The following is a 21326-nucleotide window of genomic DNA, read 5'->3' as shown; positions in this document are numbered from 1 at the left end:
TGGCGTCCGGGGGGGAACCGACGCCATCTAACGACTGGCATTCCTGCTCGCTCCCGCTGGTAAATCCAGGGCCATCGTCGAAGAAGTGCGGCGGAAACTTCCTCGTCGCTCTCGTCGTCCGGCTGATCGCGCGTGTTTAACCGTGCTTCCTCCAGTGGCTGCTCGCACCCGAAAGTCGGCTACGTCGTCGCGTTTGTCCACTATGGCGCGTGTACGCCGTATGAAATGATAGGCGTGGGACGGGGCTCACTGCGTGCCGGCCAAACGTTTGGGCGAACGAGCTAACCCGTGTTTGTGTGTGCGTGTATGTGTGGTGTTTGTGTGCGATTGTTGGCATCGCGACGAACGGCGGCGGTCAACCTCCCGGACACGGAGGACCCTCCACTGTGCGCTGTGGCGGATTCCTGTTACACGGCCGCCCCTCTCTACCCCGCTCCAGCCAGGATCGCAGGTAACGTAGCGAGCGCGAGCGCGCGCCATCCTAAACCGCCGCGCCGCGCCGCGCGCGTTCGTCGTCCCGCCTGGCCACCCTACCCCCCCGCGTCCGCTAGCCACCGCACTCGTCTTCGTATCCCACCTTCCCCGCGATTTTCTCGTCGCTTTTCGCCACGCGCCCGCTTCTTCGTCCCCGCGTTTCTCTCTCTTTCTCTCACTTTCGCTCTCGCTCTTTCTCTCTCTCTCTCTCTCTCTCTCTCCTTCGCGCTCTCCCTCCCTCTCTGGCGTTATACCTCCCTGTCTCGCGTTCTTCGCCTATTAGCGGAAACAAACGTTCCATTTTTTTTTTTTTTTTTTTATCGCCGGATTACGTTCGCGGTAACGCGCTCACGTTTAGGTACTCGGTTCGCTGTTATAGGATGTACAGAAAAGTGCCCGTAATGTACTCGCGATGATAATTGTGTTATATAAACTTTGTATTATCATGTGACTTTTTTTCTTCTTGTTTCTTAATTGCTCCGATATGTTTGGGAATAGCAATAGATACGAGACTTGCAGCAAAGTCAGTTTAATTAGTGCAGTAATTGTCAAGTGCAAATAGTAGTTGTACGAACAATTTCGTTGTGCACAACTTTACGTTTGAACGAATTATGGTAAAAATATATTTCTCTTGACTGTATACAATTATCGCACGGTACGTTATCGGAATATAATGCAATGTAAATAAATTAATTGCAAAGGATTGTTTTTATCTCCCGCTTGTTGTTGCTTTATCGGTTTTATATTCGTAAATAAAAAAAAAAAATTCCTGTGATTGCGAAGGAGAGAGTGCTTGTCTGAAGTCTTGTGTTTACGATGCTAAAAATCACAATTTGAGATCTCAGAGAAAGAAATTAATTTACATTTGTACAATTTGATTACATGACCAATGCATAATTCATTCTTTCTTTATCTGAAATCTCAGTCTGATTTCTAGCGTCTTGGACGTAAGGCTGTAAAATTAATTGTATCTAGGTACATCGCTGTACTCTACCAGCCACTCCATGCTTCCCATAAATGCCATGGCACAGAAAGTGGTACCAGGATCAGAGTCGGGATCAATGAAACCCCTGACTGGTAGCGGACTAAGCTATGTCACGCTACAACCACCCAGTCAGCCACTTAGTCTGGTTCAAGATCATAGACCTTCGGTGTATCAGACCCCACCGTACATAGGAAGTAACATGGAGAAGGAACCGGAAGCCGAGAAATTGATTCCAAATGGTGTGGAGATTACGAAAACTGAAACCGAGCAAGACGTGCCTGCTGTTGTAAAACAGAATGAATCTAACAGAAACAACAACCTGAGTCCAGAGACTCCTGCTCAAGAACAACCGTGCGAAATGCAATCGGAACAAGTGTTAACTTCTTTAATAGAGTTTCCACTGAATACTCGTAAGTAACATGTTATTTTTCTTAACTTTCTATAAATTAAATTTTTTTACTTGAAAGAACATATCATGTGATAGATGTATCGAGTAACATAAAAAATAAGTACTTTATATTCTGTTGTTGAAATTTTATTGTCTTTTTCACATTATATGATAATATATTTATTTTAATCATTTTGTATGAAGTAAAATTTAAAATAATGAATTATAAGGAACACCTAGAATAACATTACATAAATTAAAGATATAAAAAGCACTACTAATATAAATCTGTAAATAATGAAAGATGATAAATATTTATATGCAATTATATTTGTTCTTATAGCAGCAGTATGCACACCAACACAAAATAAAGTTGAGGAAAAGAAGGTCCCTGTAAATAATGGATCAAAGGAATCAGACGGCAAAGCCGTTAATACTTCTGTACATATAAAACAATCTCCACATAAACCAGAAGATACACAAACTAAGAACGACGTTCCAAAGGCGAAACCCATAATTCAGAGTTCGAAAGTATCGAGTGATAATGCAGCTGCAACATTAACTAGTACATATAAACCTGACGCAAAAGTCACTACCTCTCCGAAGACAACTAAACGAAAATCCAGAGAACTAAAAGATTTGAAGGTAGTGTCTACTGTAGTTACTGATGGAGCAAGTAAACCTAAGAGAAACCGGATTCAAACACAACCCTATCAAAGTCCATTACCGGAGATCGCTTTACTGGTCAAAAATCTCAATAAAACTCCTGGTTCTAAAGCTACTGACGACAAACTCATCGTTTTCTATAAGTGAGCGTTCGACAAAAATATTTAAACAACTTAATATCTTTTATATATTTATGAACCATAATTATTAAATATTTATTATTAGAAACGAATTTTTGGCTGTGAGAAATGCAGAAGGAAGCTTTTATGTCTGTCAAGCGATGCAAAATATCTACAAATCAAGTAGACGCATCCGCATACGTTGGTTGTCTCAAGATAAAACCAACGGTGAATTCTATTCGCCCGATTTCTATGATACCATAGGTATTATCACGCATTATTTTTATGTCACTATTATATCATGTTGTATTTATCTCTTTCAATTCTATTGTTAATTTTCAGATTTTGATTGTATATTAACAAATCTCAACCTAAACAAAGTCGATAAACATAAATTCTGGCTAACCAGAATAGAGCTGTTACGTACAGAAAATATCTTAAAACGGGCTATTGATGTCGAGGCTGGAGTGTCTGAGAAGCCTCGAGTTACAGAAGAACATCCTGATGGATGTAAGTAATCGTAATATTCTCTTCTTAGTCCTATTGCTCGTATCCGAGCGTGGTGACATTCTCTCGTTGAGAGAATGTTCTCTTAGCAGAGCTACTCTCTATCTCTTGATCACCAGGTGGAGTCATTTTTGGCTCTTTACACACGAAAAATCACGTGTTTGCGCAGGTGAGATTGAACTCGGATCTACAGATCGTGAGTCAATCGCATCGAGCGGTGAACCACTCAATGCCAATCGTGATATTACAAAGTGATAATAAACATTCACAAATTTTATAGTTTATTGTTTTAAGTACAGTTTCGCATATTAAATGAGTAATTGCAATGTTTATTTTTGCAGTGGATCTGTCACTTTATAAAGATGAGTCACAGCTAAAGAGAAGAAAAAGCTTGCATAACGAAAAGCCGAATCGTAAAAAGTCTAAGCGAGTTGTGAATTCTACGGATGATGACGTAGATGAAGAAGATTCGGATCGAAATCGGAAAGCATCTAAAGCAAGTCGTGCAAAGAAACGATCGGTCAAAGCATTGGCGATCGCTAAATCTGTCGCGAAAGGCAGTAGTAGAGCAGAGAGAGCACTAAACAGAAGCACGAAGTCCGGCAATAGTTTAGACAACGATCATGTTTCTACTACTACTGCTGCTGCAGCTGCCACGACTGTCGCAACTACTGTTACAACTGCTACAACAGTTGCTAGTAATATCGCTGCTAGTGCTCCTGCAACTACTACAACTACTGTCAATCCCGCTACTAACGTTTCCGCCGTGACGGATACCAAAAATATTGTAGAAATGAAGAAGTTAGATTTAAAGAAGAACGGCAAGCAGCAAAGTAATAATGGCACCAGAGGAGTTCCAAGAACAAAACCTGGAGGTATGAAATGTTATTGCGCATTAAAACGAAATTCTCTCTATGTTATTTTTCAAATATATTTTATTGAGAAAAACAATTTTTGCAAAAATTTGCCGTTCAATAGAATTTTGAGATATTTTAGAATAATTTAAATTTAATATTATAAAAAAAATATATATATTACGTTAATAATAAACTCCATTGACTGAAATTTCAATTATATTTCTTAATAAAATCAAATTAAATTTAAAGGTTCTGCTCAAACCACACAGCAATCGAGTAAAATGGCAGGACGTCCGAAGCGTGTAGCCGCTACCACCGGCGTTATTTCGTCCGAGGAAGCACCTTCTTCAAGGAAGAAACCACGTGGTCGGGCATAAAATTAACTTAACATTGCTTTTTTTATGCTACAGTTACAGCCGAGTCTGTATCGTAGGCAATATGTACGTGTGGTTCACCACTTAAAATTGCAATCAATTTGTTATGTAATATATACTTATGTATATGGATCTCAAGATTCTTAAATGTATCATGTGTGCTGCGATAATATTATAGTCCAATGATACGGGATCAACGACTTGTATCTCTGATTCGTCAAGTCGCATTTGAAAAAAAAAAGAAAAGTAAAAAAATAATAAGAAAAAAAAGATTCAGAGATTTATGCGAGCGATATTGTGATATCATACAAAATTTGTACATATCGTCTACGTCTCAGACTCCTTCAAGGGAAGAAAGTCATGGAATGTGTGGGAATGGTACCTTGAGTTGAGTAATAACTAATCCACAGGGTGTCACATACTAATGCACTCTTGCAATAGTCTATTTTTGATGTTGTGAGTGAACCGTACGTGATTCAGTTAATATTAATGTACACTTTCCATTGGATATGATATATACTATGTACAAATACACATGTATCTGGAAGAGGTAGGAGTTATATGTATTCTGTAAAACACACAGAGAGAGAGAGAGAGAGAGAGAGATACAAAGAGTTAAAAAAAAAATAGTATCGACAGAAAAAAAACGAGAATAAGCCCGATCTGCCGAGCTAATCTTTGGTCGATCGATCGGTAAAAGATTTCGAAGTACAATACATTACTGTACATTATGCTGAATCCTTGCTGTTAAAAAAATAGCACGTAAAAATGGTCCAGCGCCTATATAAAGACAGGCAGAGTAAAGAAGTGCCCTGAATTGTCTCCTTGTCAAGCCAAGGATTCGCGAGAAATTCGCGAACGGAAAGTAGCCCATTGCTTATAGTTTGTTTTTTCAATTTGCACTTACGACGGCCCGTTGTAAAATCGCAGGGTTCGTAATTGAATATTGAAAGATTGAGAGAGAGAGAGAGAGAGAACGAGCGAACGAACGAACGAGAGCGAGAGAGAGAGTGGTGCCACATTATTACGATTTTAGTTACTTATAGACGTAATTTTTAGAAGAGAAAGAAATAATACTTATTTAGAGCGATAAGTCTTTAATTTTAATTGTATAAATCTTGATTTATGTACGTGTTAATTTTAATCTTTCTTTTTCAAAGGTTATTGAATTATGAAGTGTATATTTAATATTACATGTTAGATGATGCGATACAGTTATGATTTATATATATTTCACCAAATTTATATAAATTTACATATATTTTAATATAGCATATTTTATATTCTGTGTTTGTTGCGAAGAACACAGTCTTGTATCAGTGATTTTTTTTTCCATCGAGGAATCGTTAAGAACGTATATCGTTTGATTGTGTAATGTGTAATGAGACATGTATGTTTCTCTTTTTATACACTATGACTATATAGAGGTACGAGGATCTTGCGGAGCAGATAGATTATTTATAATGTTTTGAGAGAGATCGGGAGCTTCGAGCATTGGAAATGCCCGTCGATTTGCATAATGAATTTCTTTTTTTATTACATTTCATGTTGGGATATGTGTAAACGTATTTTATACATCGACCGTTAAGATACTGTCGTTCTCTTGCTTAATTTCGCCCGGATCCGTGTATATAAAGCGATTAGATAATCAAAATTGTGCATACAAGTGTTACTACCGAGGAACTTTCCTCGTGGCGTTCCGAGTGAAATTAGGGCGATCACATTGCAATTCGCTTAGCACGTATCACAAGACACTTGCTTTTCATTTAGTAATTTTGCATTCTCTCGATAATCGCTTATTGTTTTGATCATGGACGTTATACGTTGAGCGCGAACGCGCAATCCCGCTATGCCGTTTAAAAAAAAAAAACGAGTGAACAGGCATATCGACCTTGCTCGAGAGAAAAGACGGTAGAATACGACATTATTATAACTAAATGGTTAAGGTGAAATTTTTAATTCTCGAAATGGGACATGCATACACGAATAAGATATCAATTCTGTCATACTTGGTCCATTGCACATTGTATTTGAAAAATATACGCATACAATGCATATTGTGTAAATTTAAGTAAAATTCTAATAACAATACACACGCAGAACTGTTTGCTCATCTTATCATTACTCAATTTCGCTTTAAAAAAACGCTTTATGCATTTTTCTTTTTTTTTTTATAAAAGAAAAAGAAAAAAAAGTACAAGCGCAATCGTCAGTAAAATGTGCAATCAGTATACGCAATTACGTATAATTGTCGACGTGAAGACGCGTTGTTCACTTGCACGCATTTTCTAGAGATCGTTCTTCATTCCGACCTCATTAAGTGCGACTAAGATGTGTTTAATGGAATGTAATTCGACGTTGCGCGAGAAATTATTTCTTCCCGATTCAGAAAGAAAATTTATCACCGGGAGATATTCGTCTGCCGGATTCTCTTCGTTCTTACGCGTATTCGACTTTCATCCCAAACCCGCACTCCGATAGCTCCTGATGGACGAACGTAACATCATCGGGCGATGAAGTCGTCGATGCTTGCACACATCTGAAGATGAACAGGTGCCATTCCGGACCGAGTTAAATTACATAATGAATGCGACCACACGCAAAGGGGAATTACATCAGAGGAGCGTTTTCGACTCGCGTAACGATTAAGTGTCTTAACGTTAGCTCTTATTAGATATATATAAGTGCTTCGGATGCTGGTTTGCTAAGGTAATCAAATAAACTAACTGTACGATGTATATATTCGTTGACATATATCGATCGTGGTATATGCATACCGCGTACCGTAGGATTCTAGTGATCATATCTTTCTCGCACCGCGTGTTTCTTATGTTTTCTTCTCGACTTCTACTTCCTCGTGACGTTAAATCCTTCCTTTCCTCAAGTATAACATGTACATATTTCTCATTCGGATCGGCTCTGCACGCAATTTTCTCGTTGAATCCCAGTAAGCACCGATTAAAATAGAAAACTAACATCAATATTATAATTTCACACTGAATAATGTAAATGTATGATACTATGACACTTATATGTTACATTTGGTGCTTTTCAGCAAGATACCCAGTGTGACACAGTGATCATTTCATCTTTGGTGAGCAACAAGGATGTAATGGTTCACTGTATCACAAACTGATCTCTTGCTAAAAAGTATGTTCATTGTTGAGTGTAAAATTGTAAAATTGATGTTATATTTCATTTCTCAATAAGTACACGATATTCTTGGAATGTTATGTGAATATTATTTACCTTTTTTAATATTTATACATCATTTTAGGAATGTTGTGTATAGTACAGGACTTTTTAGTTGGTGTTTACTGGGATGGATTTCTTTCTTCTCCCCGCTCTCGATCGCGGTAGTAAAATTCTTAAATAAGCGAGCACGCGTAATTTTCTTATATTTGTTTTTTTTTTAATTAGTTTGATTAAGCTTGCAGCTTTACGCGCGCATCTCATAATTGATAAATTAAAACGCGAGAATTGCGCGTTATTAAGAACTCCGTTATGCTTGCGACAAATTCGAAGACAAATCATCCTGCGACTATTTCCGTTGTTAAACGCTACCTTCCGTCATCGTGATTTTATTTTTGAATGTTATTACAACGAAATTGCGCGTGATTGTACAAATCTTATAATTGCGATGAAAAAAAGCAGAAAAGACGTTTTATTAAACAAGAAAATGTTAAAGACGCGAAACAGCATGCAACCGTTTGTTATATAACGCGTGACAGGATTAATATGTTGAAAAAAAAAAGAGAGAATAGCATCGTTAAAGATGTGGGAACGATATGATGACCGTTTAAACAAATTGAATAAGTTTCTGTGCTTGTAACCAGTTTCGCCGAATCGGCGCGATTCGTGCGTTTTCCCATGCTATCTTAATTAAGTAGCGAGAATTTTATATACCTGTAGAAAAGAAACGTCCTCCTTTTTCTCTCCCCGGGGAGACGTTTCTTCCTCTAATTATTTCGACAAAAGTTGTTTTGTCTCGTAAGATAATTGTAAGAGTAAGATAAGCATTTTACGATCGAATAGAGGGTGAGATACATATGTATAATTAACTTCACGCAGTTCACGCAACTCTCTCGATGGCGAGTCGAAAAATTTAACGCAGACACGCAAAAGTGTTTTGTACAAAGGTCCTTTGGTTATGTATGTATAATAAAGTGACGTCCAGAAATATCGCGGATTGATGATTCTTTCGAAGCGACAGTGAAACGAACCTTGATCGATCCTCGCTCGAAAATCGACGAATTTTAATTTTATGAAAAAACTATAATGTTACATGAAAATTATGAAATTGTTTATTTTTCCGTATATAAAATTTTGTTTCTTTTATTTTTCAAGTCAGATTAATTGTGTCGTAATTCTCATTGAGGATTTTTATAACACTAAAAGTACCCACGTTTCTTACTCACTAAAAGGACCAATCGAATGAAATGTAGAAAAACAAAATGATGGAAAAAAAATCAAGTATTTTATCAATATAAAGAACATAATTTTGAAAAATTACAAAATTTGAGAATCTATTTTACGCAAAATATAATTTAAAAAATTTGAAACTCAATATGATCGTTCAATACTTCTAGTATATTAATTGATCTTATTGATACTTCCACAAAATTTGTTTTGTTCTTGGTGAAAATTTTTCTTAAAATTTTTTATATAATTTTTCCGAATTTATGTATTAATTTTAAAATTTTTCCAAGTTTCTGTTAATTGTATAAAATTATAGAAAATGTTTTAGACTTTTCTTACAAATTAAAACTTCAGAAATACCAAACAAATGTACATGTTTTCTGAAATTTTCTATACATGTAAATTCTCTGATAAGATTTCTTATTCTATAATTTCAGAAGAAAATTTACAAAACCTAAAGAAAAGAGTTATTTTTTAAAACCTTTTCATAAATTTAAAATATGGAAAATTAGAAGATGTCATGAGACGTAAGAATTTTTTTCATCAGAGGTCGCATGCATGGATTAATGCATGCGACCATTTCGTCCAGTAAATAAGTACGAGTGGCGTAGTATAAAAATGTTTTAATAAATATCAATAGAAAAAAAGTTACAGAAAATATCTACAGGGATTACAAATGTCGATATATAAAATTACATGTCCCGCAACATAATTATCTAGGACCCTTACATTTGTCAATGTATCTAGTCTTAACATTAGTCTTAATCGTAATATTTAACGCTAAAGCTAAAGGTAATCGTAATACTCTTCATTGTGACACCCGATTGTGAAATATTGTCGATTTTCATAGATCCGTTCGCACACGTATCCCTCTTCGCGCGTTAATAAATATTACGTTAATAATAAATATTTAATGATCAAAATTCCTGCGGCGGGTATTGATAAAATAACGAATTTGAAAAATACAGGTCGCCCAAATACGGGACAGTCTTCGCTCGTGCGACAAGTAGAAGAAAAATAATCGATTTTTTGCAAAAATGGGACCAATATATTCGCGAGTACGAAACGAGTTCTAGATTACAAGGCACTAGTAAGAACTCAATTGTTACTCTCTTTCCAAGTAGTTATTGTACTTCGCGGATAATGAGAGCTTTATTTGTCGTAATATAAGACTAGCACAATATACAGGGTGTACCACCACTGAGGCATCGTACTTTAATGGCAGATCGAGACGAACTGTTTTGTTCGAAAACAGCTGATTCGTATTTACGTCTCTCTCAAAGTATTCATCCTGGATTCGTCCTAGATACTAACTTTATAACTTTTCTGATTCTAAAGGTATATTTCGGAACGAAAATGTTTATCGCCCTAAATATAATTTTGCAATCTTTCAATTTTTAACGTTATACATGTTTAACGTTTTCTCTTCTTCCAAAGTTTAACTTGATTTCTATCAAAACTTAATTAAATGTATTTTTTTAAATTGCTTTTTATCTTTCAATCTTTCATCAATGCTCCGATATTTCTGCAAACAGAATTTTATCTAGATGGCCGAGAAGTACATCACTGAAACATTACCTAATAGAAGTGAAACGCCCTGTATATGAGATTCAAGCGTTTTTTTTTTTTTATCGAAATGCGCGTTTTTTATCGAATTGCTCGACTGTACGGGTATACAAGCACCATCAAAGTTGTGTTCGAGAGTTTTCTAGGAATACTACATCGATAAAGAGAATTATAACTCTCTGGTTATACAGGAACATTTATATTGGAGTCTTTTACGTTTCGAACGCTTTGCTGTTGTTACGACCCTAGGCTGTTTCCCTTAATCGTAATGCTTGTGTACTGAAAAGATTCTCTTTGGGATATTTTCTATATACAATGATGGATATCCGTCGTATCGCACTTGAATTGAGAAAAAGCGACTGCATTTTTCTTTCTTTCGTTCAAAAATGTAATTTTTCACAATGTGGTCTGTGTATCGTTTTTCAATTCCAGAAAATATGGTCGTAAATATATGTATAGTAAAATTTTGTCACTAAATTGTGATCCTACTCGATTCACGTCATCGTAATATGACGTATGTACCATAAGCCTGAGATTTATAGTAACTATTATCTCTCTGCTCAAAAAAATCTACGTAGATAATACATGTTATGTAATTTACATCGAACGTATGTCTTCCACAAAAGTTTCTTCAACCAATTTGCAATGCTATTTTTACTTGCAATATGAGAATAGCATTTTGTCTCGACGCTGATAAATTTGTACAAAGAAACTAACGAGCACCGCAAACATTCGTACACTTGTCGATACCCGAGAAAAACTCAGTCGCTCACATGAAAAAATATATGAATGCGCGTTATTTATTAAAAGTAGATATTCGAACGATGTAGAGTATGTATGAAACGATTCGACCATGTTCACGAAGACAAATTAGAGATTCAATGAACAATTCATAGTACACGATTTCCTAAAATAATCAATACATGTATATACGAGAGCTTGGAAATAAAACGCGTCACACATCGAGTCCTTACGATATAATTTTAAAAAACCATTCACGATATGAAATACTAAGTCGTTTCTCTAAATAACCATAATATAGATACAAATTACACCTCGAGAATTCCTTTCTAAAATTTATTTAATCGTACTGTAACGATTTCTAAGTTCAAAAAAAAAAAAAAAAACTTGAAACTCGAGTAATATTTATGAATGCCGATCAAACAAGAGCCTCGGCGTGATAGTGATGATAGTGATGATGTATGTGCTCGTGGACGTGTCTTCGATTGGACGTGGCCGCCACCGCATTCTGCGAGAATTCACGTTCGAGCCAACGTACGACCTGCGCCATCGCTCGGGCCTGGTCTTGCTCCCGCGTGGCGTGCTTCAGCTGATGCTTCTTGCTCGCTCTGCCGCATTGCGTATGAACGAATTGCGCGTCATTGCGCTGCAAATTGTTGTGATTGTTGGTAATGGTTTGATGATTGGTCGTTTGTTGATTATTGTTGGGAACGAGGTTGACGATGTTGCGATGAACATTGCTGCTGCCGTTGGTGTGCTGTGGCGTGTCATTGTAGACAGTTGTCGGCGCGATCACGTTACGATTCAGTAATTGTGAATACGTCGTATAAGTCTGGGGAGAGGAATGTGTCACATTGTTCCTCGTGTGTCGCGTTTTTCTGAGATTCGCCGATCGCGATTTGACCGGCGTTTTGGGAAACGACACGGAATTATGAGTGCTTTCCCGGATCGGTTTGTGATAGTTTGTGCTCGTTTGACGAGGCTCCAAAGACGTGTGAAAGTTCTCATTATTATGATTCGAAGTTTCTACATGGGGACTATGAGATGGAATGCGCGATTGTTCATTTTGATGCCGTTTTCTGTAAACAAACAAGTAGATTCAATTATAGACAAGGTATCGAAGATCTATGTCTATTTAAACATGTCTATTTTAAACATTATATAGTCCTATAAATATCGATGTGTTTATAAGGCAAATGTATTGAATTAAAAATTGGAAAATTTAATTAAATAATATTCGAAAATATTGTAAGAAAATTACTAATTCAAAAAAGAATTGTAATTATCTTATTACGGATATATAGATAAAGTTACTGTAACGAAATTTTAATACCCTATGATAATTTTACAAAACTGATCGCAATTAAGTCACCTTGATGTATGAAAACTGAGATTATTTTTTTCCATGTTGGCCTGAATAATCTCCAGCAATTGTTGTCTTTGTAGGGCGCCGCTGCGTTTCCTCTGATTCGCCGTAAGAAGCGGCGTTAATGGCGAGAACGCGGGGGAAGTGTCACTATCATCGCTCACATCACCCTCTGAGCTGTTTGAATAGGGAGATGGTAAATGGGGCACCGGACCGACTCGTCTACGTAACTCCTCTTGCTGCACTCGATTCGTTCTGGCGTTCTCATCGTCGTCCTCACTATGCGTCTCCACTTCTTTTCGCTCAGTCTGCATTGAAATCGAAATAACGATTAAAATAATCACAAACAATGGCACATCAAAAGCAACACGAATAATGAAACGCATAACTTGTAAAATGATAGGAAAACACAAATGTGTTTCGTTATTTGTATCAAAAATGTCGAAGAGAGTACATGATCTATTTCCGTTCACACATTTAATTGATATTTTGTTATGTAATATTTAAAGTAATCAGATCGTACATAACTTATTTCAACTTTGCGATTTTTATAATTTTTTGCTGAATCCAAAATTGAAAATTGATTATCAAATTTAAAAGAGGAAACATTTTTTAATAGTAAATAAAAAATAAAATTTATGAATATTTATACATGCAGTAAAAAGTTTCAGAGAAAAACGTAAATATTTGAAAATCTCATTTTTATTTAAAAATATTTCCTCTTTGGAATCTGAACATCGATCTTCAATCTTAAACTCGGCAAAAAAACTATAAAAAATCGCAAAGCTTAAGTAAACCATATCGGATCCAGTTACCTTAATTAATTCAATACGAAGACAACTGCTATAAACAACTCGAATAGAATTAAAATTGTATACATAAATTTTCGAAAGTAATTCATAATATAATCGGACGATTGACCATTATTTAGAAATCTTGCGAGAGAAAACGTTCGCAAGTAGTGCATTTTATCTCTTCATTCTTACACCTTTTGCCGCGATTGGTATCCCGACTCGCGAATCGCGTGCATGGCTCAGATGTTGGAACGGCTGATCGCGGTTACCGATGTACATACATATACGCAACGTGGTTCGTACGGAGGAATGTAGGTCTCACCTGACGATACCGCGTTGCTCTTCTCCTTCTAGGAACTCTGCTCGCGCCATGCCGAGTAGTAGCGGTGGTGGCGGCGGCTGTTGCGTGGCTGCACGGGGCGGCGTGTTTCAAATGGCAACAGGACGGGTTGTGCTGGTGACCGGGCAACGTTGCAGTCTGTGATGTTTGCGTGGCATTTAGGCAGGTGCCAGTGGCATTGCGCGGCGCCTGGCTGATGCTGCTGCTGCCCCGCTGATCTGGCGACACCGTCAGTTTCACCTTAATTGTCTTACTGCCGCACGGCGGTACTTGTATCGAGGCGCCTAACGTATCGTAAATGGTGGTCACCAGACCAGCTATGTCGTCCTTGGTGATCTTCCCGTGCCCGTCGAAGTCGTACAGAGTGAAAGAGAACTCCTGCCGCCTCCTGTCACCGTCCGCAACCGACACGTCGCACTCGAATTCCTGCAACGAGAATGGGATCGGATTTAAAAAAAGATAGCCTCGTCTCAAGAGTGCGCGACTCTAAGAATTACGAATAAATTACAACGTGCCAAAAAAGATCTAACACCGATATTGTAAAAAATATTGTACCAATATTGTACATTGCTCCTTTATTTATGTAATGAAATCAGTCTTTCTTGGAAATTCCTATTAATTTAATTGATAAGAAAACGATTATCGATCTTTCTTTGTTGTGTGGTCGTTTAAGAGCATTGAAAAAAAATTTACTAAACGACTTATTGCTTTCCCGTTCAAAATTTATCACATTTCAAAACTTGTTATCTTCAAGATAAACTAAAAATGCACTCGCGGTTAAAAAAAGAAATTAGTATTAACTTGTACAAGTAGAAACAAACGATGAAGGAAGAATGTGAAATAAAAAATCATCGTTATACATAATTATAACTTGCGCCGAGACTCTCAAGAGCCATTCAATGTCATCACTTTCCATTTTTAATTATCGGGAGTTTTCATTCATTTATTACTATATAATCAAAGTATTTCACCTCAAAACTAAGTTGTTTCGTTGTACCGCAGGTAGGCTGTTCATCATTATTGGTAGGTCCAGCAGGTACACCCGAGCTGTCAGCCGCGACCTGGGGCGACTCTACGGGGGAGATTAAAATCGGTTGCGACTCCGTCGTCGGTGGTGACGAGACGTTGCAGGTCGTCGGGACGCCCGTGAGCAACTCCTCGGAATCGCTGCCTTCTGTATTGGTCCCTACGACTGAACAGGTAATAAAAGGAACATTCATTATGCGGGAATGCAGAGAGGCTGTTAAAGTTTCGTTTGACCTACGCAACCGCATCTTTCTTTCGCCATCAGGTACAACCGAGATTCAAAAAAAGAACCAAGATTACAGATTAGATCTAATCATCGTGTTTTTCTTTTCTATCTCAAGGGGGACAGGGGGGGGGCAATTATTTGTCAGGATCGTTTTATTATACATATATCGACGCGCAAACACGTCGCGATTGGGCGCGGCGCGAGCCGGGAACGCGATCGGGAAGCCGTTCTCCGGCTTCGCTCGCTTTCCCGTCGCGCACGATCGCGATTTCTGCCCTCCGGGCAAGAGAGGCAGAGGAGCGAATAAAAGGCGGCATTTAACACGCACCGCGGCATCCGCGACCGGTGGCGTGTTTGGTGCACAGGCGGTATTTTTACGCTTCCCCGCGCCGACAGTCACGCGGCGTTCCACCGGGGAGGAAGCCTTTCGGCGACTGGTATAACCGGGGGGGAAGCAGCTGGAATTCTAACCAGAGAGAACCATCGAACCTCGATGCTGCTGCTGAGTTTACGCACCGGCGAAGGCGGCGAAATCTCGACTTTTATCATTTCAGAGAACAGACATCTCGGCGTCGAGAACAGAAAAATCTTCACGTTTGCTTTCAGAACGATCGACATTAAATACGCATATACGTTTTCCTGTAGTCAATATTTCCGAAATGCTAATACAACAATAAGGATGTAAAAATCGGTCAGCTCCATTTTTTTCGTGAAAATTACTTACCAAATATATTTCACGCCTCTTTTGATGTAAAAGAATAGCTCCGACAGCCTCAAATAAAAGGAATCTCTACATATAATTTCAATGATTTTCGCAAAATATTTATCAGCATAATATATACATATATTTGATAAAGTAGGTTTCTATTAAATACTACAGTAAATAAAAAAAAAATAAATAAAGCTGATCGATTCTTGCATACGTTCAATGATTAATTCTACTTCGATTGCCAAACTGCATCTTGTTTTTCGGATTTCGCAACGTCCCACCTTGAGTGGCATTTCGGCCTTACGTCCTGAATCACAAGTTTCGATTTTATCGTTGACTATTGTGTAATGGGCTGTAAACTCGTTCTACCTAACGGGCACAAAGCACGAATGTATGTACGATAGACGTGGCTGTTAAAACTCGAAGACGCGTACACGATTTCAATGCGTTGCGTATATCATACATACAACTACGATAGATTTTTAAGCCTCAAGCCATAAGAAATGGACGAATTATAGCCAATTATTCTCCTTACATTCGACCGTAATTGGTCAATTTCTTACGGCTCAAAACACCTACTGTAGATTCGGACTAAAGCTTATTCTACAATGTGATCTTTGTTTCCAGTTTCTTGCTTGCTTCCCTCTTTGCAACCGTTTTATTGACATTGTATCACTTGAGACGTATTTCTTGATTCTTTTAAAGTTCGTTAACTTTCATCTAGGGCGATAGAAAACGGAAAATGGAATAAGAGGCAAAACGACAAAGCGTAAAAAATAGCAAGCAAAAAAAAAACACATTGTAGAACAGGCTTAAGAGGTGCACGAACCCTCCTCCGACATTTGATATTCATTACTACGCGAAAACTGACAAATATTCGTGAAGATTGCAACTTGGTGGGATACATTACGAGCAAATCGTTAATCCGGTCTTCTCAAATTATGTGTATACAATAACGTGAAGAAAGAGATGCGTCACATAATATTAATCTATAATACTATTGGTTTATTGGTTTGTTTACAAATTATTATCAACGATTAATTTTTTGTACGCGCATTATTTTTAAAGTTAATAGCTTATTCTAAAAAATTACATGTGAATAATTTTAATAATTATTTCAGAACGCAACCACTGCATTATATAAGAGTAAACAATTGAGACTAGTGGGTCATTTCACATATATCTTCGAAGGTTTATTATGTTATCGCGTTGTTAAGTATTATCGTACTGCAAATTTCATGAAGTTGCACATAACAGAAGTACAATTATTAATATTTATTTATTAAAAATTATAAATTACTGAATGAAATTTAGGAAATATCTGTCTTCGTATTTTTGTCACGTTTCAGAAACAAGAAAAAAAAATTTCGGGATTGATATTTAATTAATTTTTAAACAAGATTTTTTTTCGAACAATAATTAAAATGTACTTTTCATGAAAATATCCTTGATCCCATTTTTACAATTAAAAAAAAAAAAAGTTAATTAGTACGCATAACTTAAACACTTTTATTATCTGTAGATCGAGATTCGTCGGAATCGTGATGGGAAATTGAAGAACTTGTGAGTCACAGAAAGAAGATTCTCTTGGATAATTTTGTTGTCACTAAACGCACGCACCGCAATTTCCGCGCTATTTTCAACGACGCGTTACGAGACAAGCGTACAGACTGTAGACACAAGCCGAAAGCTAAGAAAAGTGTAAGTATGATGTAAGACCACGTGGTATCCGCTTCGATAATATCTCGACATTATCCACGACGGTCATTCTTTTACGGCGGCACGATTGATCGTACAGACGACGTCGCCGCCGCCGCCGCCACTACTTAGTCACATTCTTTTTTTTCCATATTGTTTTTCCGTCGAACCTTTCCTCCTCTCTCCCGCAACCTGCGTCACTCTAACTACTTCCCTGGATTTTCTCAGGTATTGGACTATCGTCTCTTTTACCTGAGTATGAAACTCACTTGAAACTTTATCAAGGAATACACAATAGAGTGCAAATGGAAACAAAATATTTTTTCAAGTCCATATCGTATTTTAATTATGCGAAGAAAAGAAAATCTTATTTAAAAATCAAATCAATCAATTATATACTTCACAAAGTTTTGCCTGTTATGTTTCTGAAACTCGACAAGTTAGAAACCTGCTTTCTAGGAAATATGCCTGATAAGAAAATGATCATGGTTTACTGATAAATGACAGTTTTCTTTGGGTTATCTCTATTGGTGAATATTTCAATCGCGATATTCTTAAAACGAAGCTTACAAAAACCTTATCATGTTAAGAGGTAAAATAAATTGAAATAACCGATATTTTAACGTAATATATAAGTTAAATGTTAATTTATATCTCCTGCAAATCAGACATTTGTAAAAATTGTTAAGGCGAATCGAGTTTTGCGAAACGTCTGTTTGATAACTGTTCTTGCTCTTTATTAATTCGTGTTATCAATAGTTAGGAAATATTTCGTAAACGTGATACATGAATGTTACAGTTATACCCAACAGCGAATGCAAAAAATATTTATACTGGGGAGATTTATATTAAAAATAGCCTCATTTGTGAAAAACAAACATTAATTAGCAATTTATCAACGCGCGATGAAATGATAAAATAACTAAAACTAAAAAATTTTTGCAAAAATAGCCAAATAATACAATTTTGCATTCTTGGTTATTATTAAGATAACGTATCCGGATTATTACACATCTTTTTAACAATTTTAAAAAATATACAGTCTATTTTACTCTTTATTAATAAATTATTAATTAATGTTTATATTAAAACAAATTTTGTTTTAATATCTTCTCTGCATGAATATTTTTGCATTCACTGTAATTGTATAAATTTAAAAATAAAACACAAGATTTCCAAAGAAATCATTAAACTACATTGAACTGTGTTGTTTATTATTGTTAGAAAAAATATAAAATCTAGTTAAATAACAAGGATATTTGACTCGATATTATTTCACCTTCGTACGAAAAAATACGACTGGAATTTTTAGTCTGAATAAATTAGGGATACTTTCCATTTAGTGACACAATTCGACACAATAAGTGTGTCGTTCTATCTTTGTTACTCTTTGAATGTAAAATACCAAGAAAGGTAGAACGATGTTCGCGTCTAGTTGTGCGACTAAATGGAAAGCACCCCACGGGATTACTCTGAAAAATTCCAGTGGAGAACAAATATAAATTCCACATTTTACTGTGCCGGATTTTATTCGATGAAACAAATCGACAAAAATTACAAAAATGATTAACTCGTAATACTAAAATATATTTATGTACTTGATGTAAAAAATAATAATTTTGCTTTTTTTTCAAGACCAGTTTTTCCGGCTTTCCAGAAAATGCCGATTTTTCCAGCAAATACCGGTTCTCACGATTTACTGGCATGGATATTATCCAAAAAAAAAATATGGAATTTTGCCAACCCTGAAATAAGCCCAAGGAAACGTGTACGCCTTGTTCACATTGTTAAAATTTTGACTGTCGGTTCGTTAAAATCGAAAATTTATCCGAGAGAAAACGATCAGCAGGTATCAACCGAAGACTTGAATTAGCATTGTTAATTTTCGTTCACGGTCGGATTCGAATACAACCCGAGAGTCTCAAATAGTCTCAATATCGCAGCGTGCGTCCCGAAAAGAAGGAGCGTTCATTACCAGAAAAGGGTCTGTAGCCAGCGAGGAACCTTGCTCGCCACCACTTTACCAATCCGGTAGCCATGGGACCTTCATGCGTGCATGCGTACGTTCGTGCGTGCGTGCGTGACGTGCGTGCCCGTGCGTGTGAGAGCGTGTGTGTGCGGGCGCTATCGCCGTGATCCCTCTACACTTTTAACTCCCCCGCTCTTGAATCGGCGGCACACTTTGTTCCTCCTTCGTAACTACCGACACGCCGCCCTGGATGCATGCGAGGTATCCGTGCGATGTCCCTCGCAACTTCCGGTTGGGAAGTGCAGCTCCCCGTAGAAGAACTTTGATCCTCTCCGCGCTCGATTTCTTATCGCCGGTATGGTGATCCCGTGAATGCGCACCACTCGGCTCGACCTTACGCACGGACCGTCAAAATTCCGAGCAAGATAGAGTCTCCTCTGGTCGCCGTCATAGACATACTGCACGCACGTGCTTGTCGCGAAGCGTGCCGAACGAGTCCGACGAGTATGTAGACGTATGTACTTGCGAGCGGAAAACGTCGCGCGGCACTGCCGGTGGAACCGTGCGTTTTTTGCCGCTCGGAGGCACGAGGTAAACGGAGTAAACCACCACCACCACCACCACTTCCTCCTCCTCGTCGTCGTCGTTCACCACCACCACCACCACCACCTCCTCCTCTTACTCCATCCAGGTACAAAACCCGCCGCCCGTTTGACGGTTCGGACACGACTACGGACGCTCGTCCTCGCCTAAAAGCACGTTCCCCGTAATTCCCCTCCCAACCCGCGCGCCATACCACCACTACCACCGTCACTGTCGGCACGGCACCATCGTCGCAGCAGCCACCATCATACCAGCCAGGCAAGGCGGCCTGGCAGCCTGTATTCCTCGATTCGTCGTCGCTCAGTGCCGAGCCGAGGATACCCGGACCCTGAAGGTAGGAGGCGGCGGCGACGGCGGCTCTTCAACCTCTACCTACCTACCTACCTACTCTCCTCCTCCTCCTCCTCTCTTATTTTCTCTTTCTCCTTTGCATACCCGTTCGCCAGAGAGCCAACGCTGCTGTCTTCCTACAAGAATCTCGCGGTATGAACTGTATGAAGCCCCGTTTACACGACCCAGAATTGTAACAGTACTCCGTGTCCACGTAATTGTGCACGCGCAACGTTTCCTTTTTTCTTTTTTTTAATTCATGCGTATGAAAGATATTCGTATTTCTCTGTAAAACTTGTCTGGAAGGTAAATATGTACCATAGTATCGAATTTAAAAGTTTTCAATTCATCAGGATCACTATTAGGTGTCTTATTGATTTTCAGCTTCAATTTTTTGAATTAAAAATAAAAGGAGCCTTTTTAAAGGGCCGTGATTAGATTTCGTGAGAGTGAAACTCAATTCGATTCTATAGGCGATAGGCTAATTGTAAATAGCATGGGACAGGCTTAACGACGAGGAAGGATTAACTTGATGCTGTTAGTTCGAGTTTCGATGCGAGAAGGACGATTACGACGCTTGATGCCGTCAATCCCGGAGATTAACGCGAAACTCGCTGCCGATCGCCAAGTGACAATCGACCTTCGTTATCTTCCGGCACGTCAAATCAGATTACTTTCCAAAAACCGACTTTGTTGCGTCGTCGTCGACTTCGCATGTTCAATCAGGGTTGTCACATAAATTCCTCATCCTAACGTTCCATAACTTTTTCCTGATTTCTAAACAAAATTTCATGATCTTCTCTTTCATATACTTTCAATAATGTCTCAAATTTTTTTGTCCTTCTTGTCCTTATTTGGAATTTTTGAAAATCATCAAATATCTTTAGCGTTTTCCACCGAGAAAATTATTAATGCAGCACTGGTGCATACTGAGTGCAATTGAATGCAAATCGAGTTAAATATTTCCATTGTTAATAAATAATTTAATAATTAAATAAGTTAATAAATGACGCTTTTAATTGTATATCTTCCTTGTTGTCACGATAACTTCGTAACTTGAAAAGGATTACATTATTTATTAACATTGAAAATATGTAAGTCGATTTGTCCTCAATTGCATTAGTTTTCCCGCAGTGGAAAACGCTATTTGAGTTTCTATAAGTCTGTTC

At 37.8% G+C, this 21326-nt stretch overlaps 2 protein-coding genes across 3 annotated transcripts; one reads left to right on the top strand and one right to left on the bottom strand.

The window, feature by feature from the left end:
• Positions 1 to 48: 48 nt before the first annotated feature.
• On the top strand, positions 49 to 5454 carry LOC108772913 (uncharacterized). Of its 2 annotated transcripts, none has more exons than XM_018538566.1 (7): positions 49 to 451; positions 1450 to 1869; positions 2191 to 2656; positions 2739 to 2896; positions 2975 to 3142; positions 3481 to 4014; positions 4246 to 5454. In XM_018538566.1, the coding sequence occupies exons 1-7, from the start codon at positions 307 to 309 to the stop codon at positions 4371 to 4373; spliced, it is 2019 nt and encodes a 672-aa protein (XP_018394068.1). In that variant the 5' UTR covers positions 49 to 306; the 3' UTR covers positions 4374 to 5454. The 2 variants fall into 2 exon arrangements, with proteins under 2 accessions (XP_018394068.1, XP_018394070.1); XM_018538568.1 differs by lacking the exon at positions 49 to 451 and adding an exon at positions 962 to 1088.
• Positions 5455 to 11514: 6060 nt separating this feature from the next.
• nkd (NKD inhibitor of WNT signaling pathway naked cuticle) lies at positions 11515 to 19659 on the bottom strand. Its single transcript, XM_018538346.1, has 5 exons — positions 19231 to 19659; positions 14568 to 14788; positions 13579 to 14022; positions 12469 to 12770; positions 11515 to 12175 (listed from the first exon to the last, which is right to left on the bottom strand). Exons 1-5 carry the CDS (start codon positions 19292 to 19294, stop codon positions 11515 to 11517), a joined length of 1692 nt encoding a protein of 563 aa, XP_018393848.1. The 5' UTR covers positions 19295 to 19659.
• Positions 19660 to 21326: the final 1667 nt, after the last annotated feature.

This window comes from Cyphomyrmex costatus, unplaced genomic scaffold, assembly GCF_001594065.2.
Source record: "Cyphomyrmex costatus isolate MS0001 unplaced genomic scaffold, Ccosl1.0 scaffold193, whole genome shotgun sequence".
NCBI classification, from domain to species: Eukaryota; Metazoa; Arthropoda; class Insecta; order Hymenoptera; family Formicidae; genus Cyphomyrmex; species Cyphomyrmex costatus.
Note: the sequence above shows the minus strand (reverse complement) of the source record. Positions and strands in the feature narration are given on the sequence as shown.

What these genes read in the sequence shown, in the direction of transcription:
- LOC108772913 (XM_018538566.1), top strand. Translation starts at nt 307, where the DNA reads ATGTGTGGTGTTTGTGTGCGATTGTTGGCATCGCGACGAACGGCGGCG. An exon ending in CGATTTCTATGATACCATAG is followed by an intron (nt 2,897 to 2,974) that starts GTATTATCACGC and finishes GTTAATTTTCAG; the next exon opens with ATTTTGATTGTATATTAACA. An exon ending in TCCAAGAACAAAACCTGGAG is followed by an intron (nt 4,015 to 4,245) that starts GTATGAAATGTT and finishes TTAAATTTAAAG; the next exon opens with GTTCTGCTCAAACCACACAG.
- nkd (XM_018538346.1), bottom strand. Translation starts at nt 19,294, where the DNA reads ATGGCTACCGGATTGGTAAAGTGGTGGCGAGCAAGGTTCCTCGCTGGC. An exon ending in CGAAACAACTTAGTTTTGAG is followed by an intron (nt 14,023 to 14,567) that starts GTGAAATACTTT and finishes TTCTCGTTGCAG; the next exon opens with GAATTCGAGTGCGACGTGTC. An exon ending in CTCAGTTTTCATACATCAAG is followed by an intron (nt 12,176 to 12,468) that starts GTGACTTAATTG and finishes GTTTGTTTACAG; the next exon opens with AAAACGGCATCAAAATGAAC.